Raw genomic sequence first — 12,104 nt, forward strand, 5'->3', positions numbered from 1 at the left:
ATATTTCTTCTTTAACTGGTATCTTAAGGTCTCGATTCGTTGGTAACATATCAAGGTGCATCTATTAAGTATCTCAGAGTTTTCGATTGGAATCGTTGAAGAATTATGTTGGAATTACTTGCTCTTCCCCATAAGTGAACCACATAGGTTTAAACAGGTTTTAATATGACCTCATATAGCATTAATTTATTTTGCAGGTTTAAGTTGGAACGTTTGCCAATGAACCGACCAAATTGTTTAAGTTGTTTGGATTTATTAACATGTTGACTGCCACGTCACCCGTATTCGGGTGTCAACAAAGTTTCTGATCGGGCCACGTCACCCGTATTCAGGTGTCGCTTAGTTGACATTCCATAACGATATTCCATAATATTAAAACTGCTGAATTGTTATAAAAGTGATACGAAAATAGTTTATTAAAAAATTATTTAGAATGTAAAACTTTAAAGCATTCTATACATAACTGAGGTTGGTCGGGACAATTTGGACAATAAGTTGTTGTTTTCTTCAAATTCTTTTGTGCCTTTGTTCGGTCCATTCCACGTCTTTTATTTGCATAATATAGTTTGCATGCGCATCTAATGCTTCTTTCGGAATCATTTTTCCGAACGGCGATATTATGCCGACTCTGTCGAAAACAAGGATTTTTTGATTTTTTTTTTTCTGACAAGGATTTTCAAACAACCCTAATAATTTTGCAACTAATAATTGTCTAAATATTCTAATATTTATATTCTTCCTTGTTGCAATTTTATAAACCGTCAAAGCGTTTACAACAGAAATTCCCAGAAGGAGTTGAATGCCAAGTTTTCTGTACCATTTGATTCCTTTTCTAATTGTGGTGGTATAAAAAACCATTTGGTCGGAATAATCTGTACCACACTTTCCTTCATTATATTCAACAACAGCTAGTGGTTTTAATGTTGCGAACAAACGAAACGAAAGATGATTCTCGAGACCACCACATGAGCGACTCGCATTACTAAAATATCGATAGGAACACCTAGCAGATAACGCTTGATACTGCTGCACGCGTGGCCTAACGGAGACTTCTTTGAAAACGCACGTGACTGTCAATGTGTTAACGATGTGTCGTTTCCATGTCATTCTTCTGTTCAGAATCATGCCCAGATATCTAACGGAATTTTTGTTTGGAATTAAAATATTATACCATATCTGTGGTACCGCTTTTCCATAGAGTCGAGATCTCGCTGGAGAGTAGAGGAGGCGATTATCGGGTCTAAGTGGGATGCTAGTAAAGCAGTATCATTAATAAATGTCGCTGTGGTTATCTCTGTTAAACTTAGTAAATTGGTAGTGTAGATGAACACTGCCTTAGGATATGTCAGCTTCTATTGGAAATGTTGTGCTTATAGCGTCTAAGTATTTAATCATGAACAGCCTATTGGTTAGATATGATTTTAAGATGGAGTAGTGGGTGTGTGGTAGGATTTTCTTTGAATAAAAGTCTTTTACGCCACACTTTGTCGAACGTCTGCTGAATGATCAAAAGATAGAATAGTAAAGTTCGGTGATGATGCTATCGCAAAGGAGAACTATTGCTGGGTGTTAATCGCCTCACAATCGGTCGCTGATGGGTAGGAATGACTGTTGAACAATGACCGTTGGAAAAAACCTAACTTTCCCATTTTTACCTGATGGAACAATAATCGTAAGGAACGTCTCGACTTGAATATATCCCAGAACAATTAAGAGCCTAATAGTACAATATGAATGCTTAGTTTTATGACAGTTCATTAGGATTATTGCGGTCCGACTAATTATATTTACACAGATAATGATCGCCTCGACCAAGAAATGGATTCTGGTTTACGCAAAAGTTATCGGACATAACAAATACATTAATTATATATTAATAGACTTGTAAATGTTTGTGGAGTTTCGTATTTTTATGAAGTTCCATATAAATGAAAATTTATTTTGCACTCGTAGAACAAAATATCATAGCGAGTGTTTCATCTTAGATATTCATGAATTTTGAATTGCTGTAAGTAATTTTTACCATATACGACGGCCCTAAAATGTGAACGAAGACCGGTTCAAAGTAGGAAGTTTACGATAAAACCATCAGAATTTCGGATGACCCGAGGCAAATTTCTAACAACATTAACTAGCTATCGATATAAGTAGGCCATTCGACGTATCGTAAACCTTGTCACCGAGGCCCGATACAGGTAACCGTTAAGTGATCGGGGTGCGTACACCCCCTTAATACTCACCCTCCCTCGTTTCGCAGTAGCATAGTGACGTCGACTTTCGGATAAAGAATATCCGACCAAAGAGAGAGTAGACGCCAATATTTCCCTCTACATAAGAAATAAGGGTGACAAGTCTCCAAAGTAATTGTATTACCATGAAACATTCCGCAAAGTATTGTCTAGCTTGTGACCCACAGGATCTCTTGTGATACAGGATCTCCCGTTAGCCTTCTCACGGGGGCGACTAGAACTCTTCCTTACCCACCACACTCTTCCTTCACCAATTAAATGCAATGACTGTTGCCCTCACTTTCCCAGCCAAACTGCCATCTACGAATCCAAGGGCCTCGTGCATTAGACACACCCATCCAATAGCTTTCTTGAGCCACAACACCATCACCGAAATTCATTGGTTCATCATCCTTAGATTAGTAAACATCTCCAGACTGATTTTCTGTTCATTGATCAATCGGAAGTCTAACTTATATCTACACGTACAGCGCGTAACTGTCTATATATAGGAAGTTGTTGAAATAAAGTGAATATTTTAATTCATTAATCAAGTTTTATCATTAGTGTAACCATTTTTGATCAGTTTTCCTGTGAGGCCTATTTAAAATGGCCTTATTAACGCTATACTGCGCTCTGTGTGGCATCCTCATCGTTTCGTCCCTGACGGTTGCCGCTTATCTGTTCTTAATGTGGAGATACAATTACTGGTCTAAACGAGGAATCATACAACTTAAACCTACGCCCTTCGTAGGCAACTTCATGGACTGCTTACTGTTAAAAAAATCGAGCGCACAATTTCTCAGTGATGCGTACAATTATGGCGAAGGTTTTCCATTGTTAGGATTCTACATCTTCCACAAACCTTGCCTGCTAGTTCGCGATCCAGAATTCGCGAAACACGTTCTAGTGAAGGACTTCGAGTATTTCGCTGACAGGTACGCGACTGCAGATGAGAACAATGATCGTCTTGGATACGCAAATATGATACTGATGAAAAATCCAGCATGGAAATCTCTTAGGCCAAAAATGACGCCGATTTTTACTCCGGGAAAGCTAAAGAAAATGTTCGTGTTAATGGCGATGGTCGCTGACGACCTTGGAAAGTATCTCGATTCGTTCCATTTGGAGGGTAAGCCGCAATTTTAGTGTATTTACGTAATAATAGATGGAATATGTGAAATTGTTAGCTCAATATATATTTTTTTAAAACAATTATTCTTATTTAATAGAAATGTTTAACAAAATTAAAGGCAATCCTCTTGATGCGAGAGACTTCAAATTTTCCAACTATTTTTTCTTGATTAAAAATGCAGCAACGCTAGACACATCACAGGAAATCTAATATCTGTTTCAGGCGATGGAAAAGCAATGGAGTTCAAGGATATTTGCGCGAGCTTCGCCACCGATATAATCAGTGGCATTGCGTTTGGCTTAAAAGTAGGTTCGTTGGAGAATCCAGAAGCACCATTCCGTGAATGTGGCAGGAGGATCTTTGATTCTAATTCCGAACGTAACATGGATTTCCTTACCATAACCTTCATGCCTCAGTTATCCAAGTTTCTCAAACCGAAGTTCTTTGGAAAAAAAGCGACTAACTTCCTCCGATCTGTTTTCTGGGATATGATTGAACAACGGGACAATTCGGGTCAAAAGAGAAATGACCTCATTGATGTGCTGACAGAGATCAGGGAGACATACAAAAACGACGAAAGGTTGAAGAATTACAGTATGTATTTGCTGCAATATTTTACTAATTTCAATTAATGAAATTATTTATCAATCGATTTCGAAAATCAGAAATTTCGAATAACATGCTCTGTGAATTACGATTTCATTCGTATCCTTATTTCTGTGAACTCCTACTGAAACAGACGAAAAATAACACGACTACTTCTTCCAATATAATTATGTTCACGTCACAAATTGAAAATTATGACCAAATATCTATATTTGCTAATTTATCTTCAAGTCATTTTCCAATTGTACTAAATATAATAGATCGATTTGCTGAACTTTTCCGATGATGTTTAATATGCATGTTTCAGGATTCGATGGTGAAGATTTAGTGGCACAGGCGGCCATATTTTTTGCTGCTGGTTTTGAAACATCTGCTGCTACCATGTCTTTCACACTGTATGAACTTGCATTAAACACAGATATACAGAAAACGCTTAGGGCAGAGATTCACGATGCTCTGGAGGAAAATGATGGCAAAATCACATACAACATGGTAGGGCAACTACAAAGATATTAACTTAGAAACACGAGAGTGTTCCAAACAGTAGTATGTGAAGGAAGTTATAATATAGTTCTAAACATACTAAGAAATATAATGTTTCACAGATTACGACGCTACCATACCTCGATATGGTAATTTCTGAAACTCTTCGTAAATATCCATCTGTACCAAACTTGAATCGAGTTACCCTCGCCGATTACAAAGTACCTGATTCCGATCTGGTGATACAGAAAGGCACTCCAATATTCATTTCGATAGTGGCTTTGCATTACGATTCGCGGTACTTCCCAAATCCGGAAAAATACGATCCACTCCGATTTACCGAGGAAGCCAAAAGTAACAGGCCAAGTTCCGCCTACCTGCCTTTTGGTGCGGGACCCCGCATCTGCCTTGGTTAGTGAAATTTTCCGAAGTATTCTCCAATATCTTTAACGTCAGAGCTATCGATGGCAATCGTATGAAAGTAGTGTTAAAAGAATCGAAATGAAATACATATCTGCGTAGAAATGTATACTTCGAGGACGTAGATATATACGTGTCAAGATCAGTATTCGTTTCTTCAAACTGTACTTATATTATTAACGATAAGATAATTATTTTTTTTACGTAGCACGATTTGCAATCACATTAATTAAGATTAATTAATATTAATTATAACTATAACTAACATAATTATTACTAAATTATAACTAACATAATTAGAAAAATTATGTGTATTATGTAGAAAATTGGGTTTGACATTCACATCATATCTTGTTATATTATTGTTACACACGAACATTTTTATTAATCTGCATCTCTCTGCTTTCAAATTCCTTTTGACTCCAGAACGTGCATACGGTAAAATTAAAAATTACCAGCTATATGCTGAAGTGTTACAGTTATGGAGGATGACTAGAAAATTTGATGACAGAAGAATACAAACAAACGAAAGTTTGTCTCCTTTACTAACAACTAGATTAAGTTAATTACTAACAATTAATTAAGTTTCTAATCTGGTCATTGGCATTATCAGAAAGATGCAAGTAGCAACGTGTATCTTTAAACATTCTGTTGGCTGTCACTTTTAATCATAATTAATTTTAATCATAATCTTTCACTCTTTGTTTCAGGTATGCGATTGGGACTCATGCAAGCCAAACTTGGAGTCGTACAGATTTTGAAGGACTACGAAGTTTCACCTTGTGAAAAGACCAAAATTCCAATAGTTCTAGATCCCAATGCAGTAATCTCGACAGCTTTAGGAGGAGTACATCTCAACATTCGAAAGACTACGACTGCTGTTAATTAGACGAAGCTAAAGCTTTACGAATCGCGTTGTGCATTCCAATTTGCTGCTTTGTTTGTAATAAATTAGATATATTTTATTTCCGAATCGACGAAGTTCCGACCAAGTATAATCGTCATTTCTTTCTCGGGTAAATGAATCTTCAGATATTAAATATATTTTAAAATTTTAATCGTAAATGTCCAAATATTGTGATTTGATATATGTTAAAGTAACGAAACTTATTTAGTGTTAATTTTAAAGTGAATGTAATATTAAATAATACGATATCTTATACACTACTTATATACTGGTTTTGGATATCAGAATGTTTAGATGACTTACGTGTTTATTCCTTGTTAAATGAAAGATCACATACCACCGTAAAAAAAGACTGCTTCACCTTTAAACTTTACATCTATTCCAATATACATATGTGTCTCTTCTGCTCGATAATAATTTAGCATGTGACAATAGAGTAGTATATTGCATAAGGAGTAAGCATTTAAGCCAAAGATATTTTTCCATAGAGGGGTTAAAAATTTAATAAATTGCAGATTACATTATTCATCAATACAACATAAAAATATTTATGAAATATTAATGGGGCAATAAGTCGTAGAAATTTTTCTGCGAAATCCAACTCTAAATCTCCTGGATAACTTCGTAATTGAAAACCTCCATAATATTTATTATCAAATGAGATTATTCACTTGTTAATAATTTGTACATTTTTATTGATTTTAGTAATTTCATTTGACACTTCACAATATGTTTTACGGTTGACTATGAGATTATCACGTATGTTACTTCAAAAATATTACTGCACTTTTTGCTGTTAAGAAGGCGAATAACGCTGATACGTTGTAACCTCTAACTTCATTGATAACACTTTTTCAACTATGCAAAAGATTATTCGTTACAATAGATGTTATGATGTATGTTCTAGAATATGTACTTTAAGAAAATATACTCTAGGTCATGTTGAAAAAATGGTAAAAAATATCTTTGCGTGAAATTATAGAGAATTGACATTTATATGACCCAAACCCTTCTAGTTTGTCCTGATATTTATCCCGCGTTGTGTAGAAATGGGAATGTGATAAAAAGACACTTTCCAATATCTATACCTTGTTACGTGTGAAAATACGATTCGAATGTGAAAGTTCAGTTTCCCATGCAATCTTTTCATTGTCTCATTCAATGGAAATCATTGATCGAATTACTTCTTTACGATAATTGTGTAATATTCAAAATGTTCGTACTGTAGATAGAAATTTTATAATATGTCTCTTAATGTGTGAAAATCAGGTAGTGAATTATGGCCGAGATGTTAATCATACATTAAAAACAATTGATAACTTCGAAAAAAATATCTTACCAGTTAAGATGCCAATTCTTACCATTTTCTAGATGCTAAAATCTGCTACGAGAATTTTTCGCAAATGGCACTTTGTCAGCAAGCAATGAATCAGCGGTAAATTTCACAAGAGAGGGGAGACTACAAATGAGACGTATATACCATCACAGCCGACAATGCAAAGCTCACTCTCGTAATGGACATTACAAGCTTCGAAAATATTTTCTTATTTTATTTGGTATCTGCTACCTTATAGTGTTTGTGACGAAGTATTTGTTTCATAGCGGTACGTACGGTATATTTCACTGCAACACATACCGCAAAATTAGATTATCTGTTCTAATTTTCTATTATTTTCTGATAATTTTCGTCTTTAATTTTATAAATTACATTCAAATGTGTCCCTACGGTAATTTGTTACCTTTTCTTTCTTTTCTAAATAATTTACTCAGTTTCAATAGAAGAGTATTTTCCTAATTACTATCAAAGTTTACTGTTTGTCTTTAATTAATGGGGATGCACGCGGAAAAGAAGGCAGATTCCAAAAAATCCGAACGATCATATAGATCAGTCACGGATACAATCATTGTACTTTCACTGAAATCATTCTTTTTGAAAAAATAATTTACATTTACCCCTCAACTATTCTTCCGTTTGAACGAACTACGTCCAGCGCATAGAATTTGGTTTCCTTAAATGGTAGTCCTTTCCTAATGTTCCCCATTCCTTGACTAAAATTCTAATCTCAAATTATTTCACACGAGAGGCTACAATATGGAACATTCTGCACGAGCAAGCCATTAATCGATTAAATGATATACAATTGAGTTCAGGAAGAAAGATTTAAGCAATTTCTTGTTCTTTATAAAATCATCAGAAATGTTGTGTTCCTATTGCATTAATAATTGATAAAATAAATTTTGTCATGGATTGACAAATTCTTAAAGTCCCTACGTAAAAAAACGGAACACTTTAGGAGGACACATATTAGTGATTTTTTAAATATCAAAGACCAATAAATTCTTTCTTGTCAGGCTCTTTTAAAATGGCCTTGTTAACGCTATACTGGAGTCTGGATGGCATCTTCATCTTTTCGTCTGTGATGATTGTCGCTTATCTCTACATGACTCGTAAATTCAACCACTGGTCGAAACGAGGAATCACAGAGCTTGCACCTACGCCTTTCGTAGGAAACTTCATGGACTGCCTCCTATCAAGAAAATCGGGTTCAATGTTTGTCAAGCACGTATACGATTGCGGCGAAGGTTTGCCTTTATTAGGATTCTACGTCTTCGACAAACCTTACCTGTTAATTCGCGATCCAGAACTCGTGAAGCACGTCCTAGTGAAAGACTTCGACTATTTCCCTGATAAGTACGCGACTGCAGATGAGAAAGGTGATCGGTTTGGATACGCAAATGTGGTCCTGATGAAATATCCGGGATGGAAATCTCTTAGGCCAAAATTGACACCGGCTTTTACCCCGGGCAAGCTGAAAAAAATGTTCCATATAATGTTGTTAGCAGCTGACGATCTTGGAAAGCATCTCGATTCGTTGGATTTGGAGGGTAAGCCGCATTCCTGGTGCATTTACATAATAACCATGATTAAGATTAACCATGAGAAACTGTTGTTAGTTCAACATATATTTTTAAAACAATAATTCTTATTTTCAGATATGTTTAACAAAATTAAGTCAATCCTCTCGATGCGAGAGGCTTCAAATTTTGCAACAATTGTTTCTTGATTAATAATGCAACAATGGAAATCTAATATCTGTTTCAGGCGATGGAAAAGTAGTCGAGTTCAAGGATATTTGCGCGAATTTCACCACCGATATAATCGGTAGCACTGCGTTTGGCTTAAAACTAGGTTCGTTGGAGAATCCAAAAGCACCGTTCCGCGAATATGGCAGGAAGATCTTCCATTCTAGTTTCCATCGTAACATGGAGTCACTTATCATATCTTTCACGCCTCAGTTAGCCAAGTATCTCAAACCGAAGTTCTTTGGAGAAAAAGCGACTAACTTTCTCCGATTTGTTTTCTGGGATGTGATTGAACAACGAGTTAATGGCGGTCAAAAGAGGAATGATCTCATCGATGTGCTAATCGAGATCAGGAAAACATACAAGAACGATGAAAATTTGAAGGTTTACAGTACGTATTTGCTGCAATGTTTTACTATCTTTTGTTGATGAGATTATTTATGAATCGTCAGAAATCTATGAATTATAATTTTTTGCACATCCTTATTTCGTGTGCTCCCAGCGAAACAGGCGAAAAATAAGATAACTACTATTTCAATCATAATTGTCTTCATGTTATAAATTAGAAGTGTTGCACAAATATCTATATTTGCCAATTTGCTTTCAAGTTATTTTCCAATCGTACAAAGTATATTAGCTCGATTTGCTGAACTTTTACGATGATGTTTAATTTGCATGTCTCAGACTTTGATGGTGACGATTTATTGGCACAGGCGGCCATATTATTTGCTGCTGGTTTTGAAACATCTTCTACTACCATGTCTTTTACATTGTACGAACTTGCATTGAACCCAGATGTACAGAAGAAACTTAGGGCAGAGATTCAGGATGCCCTAGAGGAAACTGGTGGCAAAATCACATACGATATGGTATGATAACTACAAAAATATTAATTTAGATACGCAAATGAACAGTATGTGAAGGAGGTTATTATATAGTTGTAAACATACTAAGAAATATAACTTTTCGCAGATTACGACGCTACCATACCTCGACATGGTAGTTTCTGAAAGTCTTCGTAAATATCCAGCTGTAGCATACATGGATAGAATTTCCCTTGCCGATTACAAAGTGCCAAATTCCGATCTGGTGATAGAGAAAGGCACCCCAATATTCATTTCGATAATGGGTTTGCACTATGATTCGCGGTACTTCCCGAATCCGGAAAAATACGATCCACTCCGATTTACCGAGGAAGCCAAAAGTAACAGGCCAAGTTTCGCCTATTTGCCCTTTGGTGGGGGTCCCCGCGGTTGCATTGGTTAGTAAAATTTTCAGCAATATTTTCTAATATCTTTAACGCCAAAGCTATCGATGGCAATCGTATGAAAGTAGTGTTAAAAGAATCGAAATGAAATACATATCTGCGTAGAAATGTATACTTCAAGGACATAGGTACATACATGTCAAGATCAGTATTCGTTTCTTTGAACTGTACTCTCACTAACTAAGATCTACAAAATGTGATGCGTGGAAATCTTAATCTCAACATGCATCTTCTCATGATAGTTCCATGACGACATCACTTTTATCACATTCTCTCTCTTAACAATTTTTACACGGTTCTAAATATCACACTGTGTGCATGACCTGCCTCGCCATAATCTAATGAATATAAAATTAGAACTAAAATAATTAGATAAATTAGATGCATTAGCAGTTAGAAAATTGGGCTTGACTATCATATCATATCTTGTTATATTGTTATTACATACGAACATTTTTATTAATCTGCATCTCCCTGCTTTCAAATTTCTCTTGACTCCAGAACGTGCATACGGTAAAATTAAACATCACCAGCTATATGCTGAAGTGTTACAGTTATGGAGGATGACTAGAAAATTTGAAGACAGGAGAATACAATCGAACGAAAGTTTATCTCCTTTGCTAACAACTAGATCAGAAGAAATTGCCACAATGTAAATAAATATTTAATAACGCATTCCATTGTATTTCCTGCTAGACGCAATAATTGGGTACAGTTTGCTATATTTTGCCATCAGACATATTGATACAGTTTATGATTATTAAGCAAATAGATTTCTACCGTAGCGCACATTCCCGAATAGATAATTGATTAAGTTTGTATTCTTGTCATTGACATTATCAGGAAGATGCAAGTAGCAACGTGTATCTTTAAACATTCTGCTGGCTGTCACTTTTAATCTTAATCTTTCACTCTTTGTTTCAGGTATGCGATTGGGACTCATGCAATCCAAACTTGGAGTCGTACAGATTTTGAAGGACTACGAAGTTTCACCTTGTGAAAAAACCAAAATTCCAATTGTCCTAGATCCCCAAGGAATCATTACAACAGCTTTAGGAGGAGTACATCTCAACATTCGAAAGATTACCACTGCTGCTGGTTAAACGAAGCTAAAGTTTTACAAATCGCTTGTGATAATTTAAGTATATTGTACTATTGGGGAAATTCAACAAAGAACATCGCTACTTCTTTCTCGGGAGAAATGAATCTTCAGATATTAAATACACTTTAAAATTGTAATCGTAAATATCTAAATATTGTGATTTGAAATATCTTAAAATAACGAAACTTGTTTAGTGTTAATTTTAATATGAATGTAATGTTCAATAATACGATATCTTATATACTGTCTTTATTTACATTGGTGGATTTATTTACAGTGATGGAAACAGGGAAACGATGATTAGAGCTTAATGTAGTAATGTAATGTAATACAATGGAGTAATGTAATACAACTAATCGAGATCCAACTCGCAAATCGCAACACATGGCTCGTGACTAACTCCAAATAACTCGCAACTAACTAATGACTAACTTTCGCCACCAAAACATCCTTTGCCTCTCAGAACTTCCACTATATATCTTCTTTGTAGTTCATATTCCTAGCGAAATTTTTCTTATGATTATTCCACGATACTACGATAGGGTACATATGTTTTATGTAGAACAATTTGCGATCAGATTAATTAAGATATGCAATGATATATGTCACATCACTTTTGTCAGAAGGTAATCACATAGTCATAGGTAACTTTCACTCTGCCTGTAAATGATTTATACATGGTTTTGGATATCAGAATGTTTAGATGACTTACGTGTTTATTCCTTGTTAAATGAAAGATCACATACCACCATAAAAAAAGACTGCTTCAACTTTAAACTTTACATCTATTCCAATATACATATGTGTCTCTATTGCTGAATAATAATTTAACATGTGAAAGTAGTAGTATACTGCATAAGGAGTAAGCATTT

At 35.2% G+C, this 12,104-nt stretch overlaps 1 protein-coding gene across 1 annotated transcript; it reads left to right on the top strand.

Annotated features, from left to right (window-relative positions):
• Window positions 1-847: 847 nt before the first annotated feature.
• On the top strand, window positions 848-11,488 carry LOC100643678. The gene is made up of 11 exons (XM_048410986.1): window positions 848-3,360; window positions 3,586-3,957; window positions 4,277-4,461; window positions 4,575-4,863; window positions 5,583-5,756; window positions 7,171-7,383; window positions 8,132-8,665; window positions 8,883-9,254; window positions 9,548-9,732; window positions 9,836-10,124; window positions 11,055-11,488. Exons 1-11 carry the CDS (start codon window positions 2,838-2,840, stop codon window positions 11,231-11,233), a joined length of 3,315 nt encoding a protein of 1,104 aa, XP_048266943.1. The 5' UTR covers window positions 848-2,837; the 3' UTR covers window positions 11,234-11,488.
• The last annotated feature ends 616 nt before the right edge of the window (window positions 11,489-12,104 follow it).

The sequence above is a fragment of the Bombus terrestris genome, chromosome 12 (assembly GCF_910591885.1).
Source record: "Bombus terrestris chromosome 12, iyBomTerr1.2, whole genome shotgun sequence".
Taxonomy (NCBI): Eukaryota; Metazoa; Arthropoda; class Insecta; order Hymenoptera; family Apidae; genus Bombus; species Bombus terrestris.

Coding starts and splice junctions, on each gene's coding strand:
- LOC100643678 (XM_048410986.1), top strand. CDS start 2,838: ATGGCCTTATTAACGCTATACTGCGCTCTGTGTGGCATCCTCATCGTT. Junction 4,462..4,574: donor GCAAAATCACATACAACATG/GTAGGGCAACTA, acceptor AATGTTTCACAG/ATTACGACGCTACCATACCT. Junction 10,125..11,054: donor GGGTCCCCGCGGTTGCATTG/GTTAGTAAAATT, acceptor TCTTTGTTTCAG/GTATGCGATTGGGACTCATG.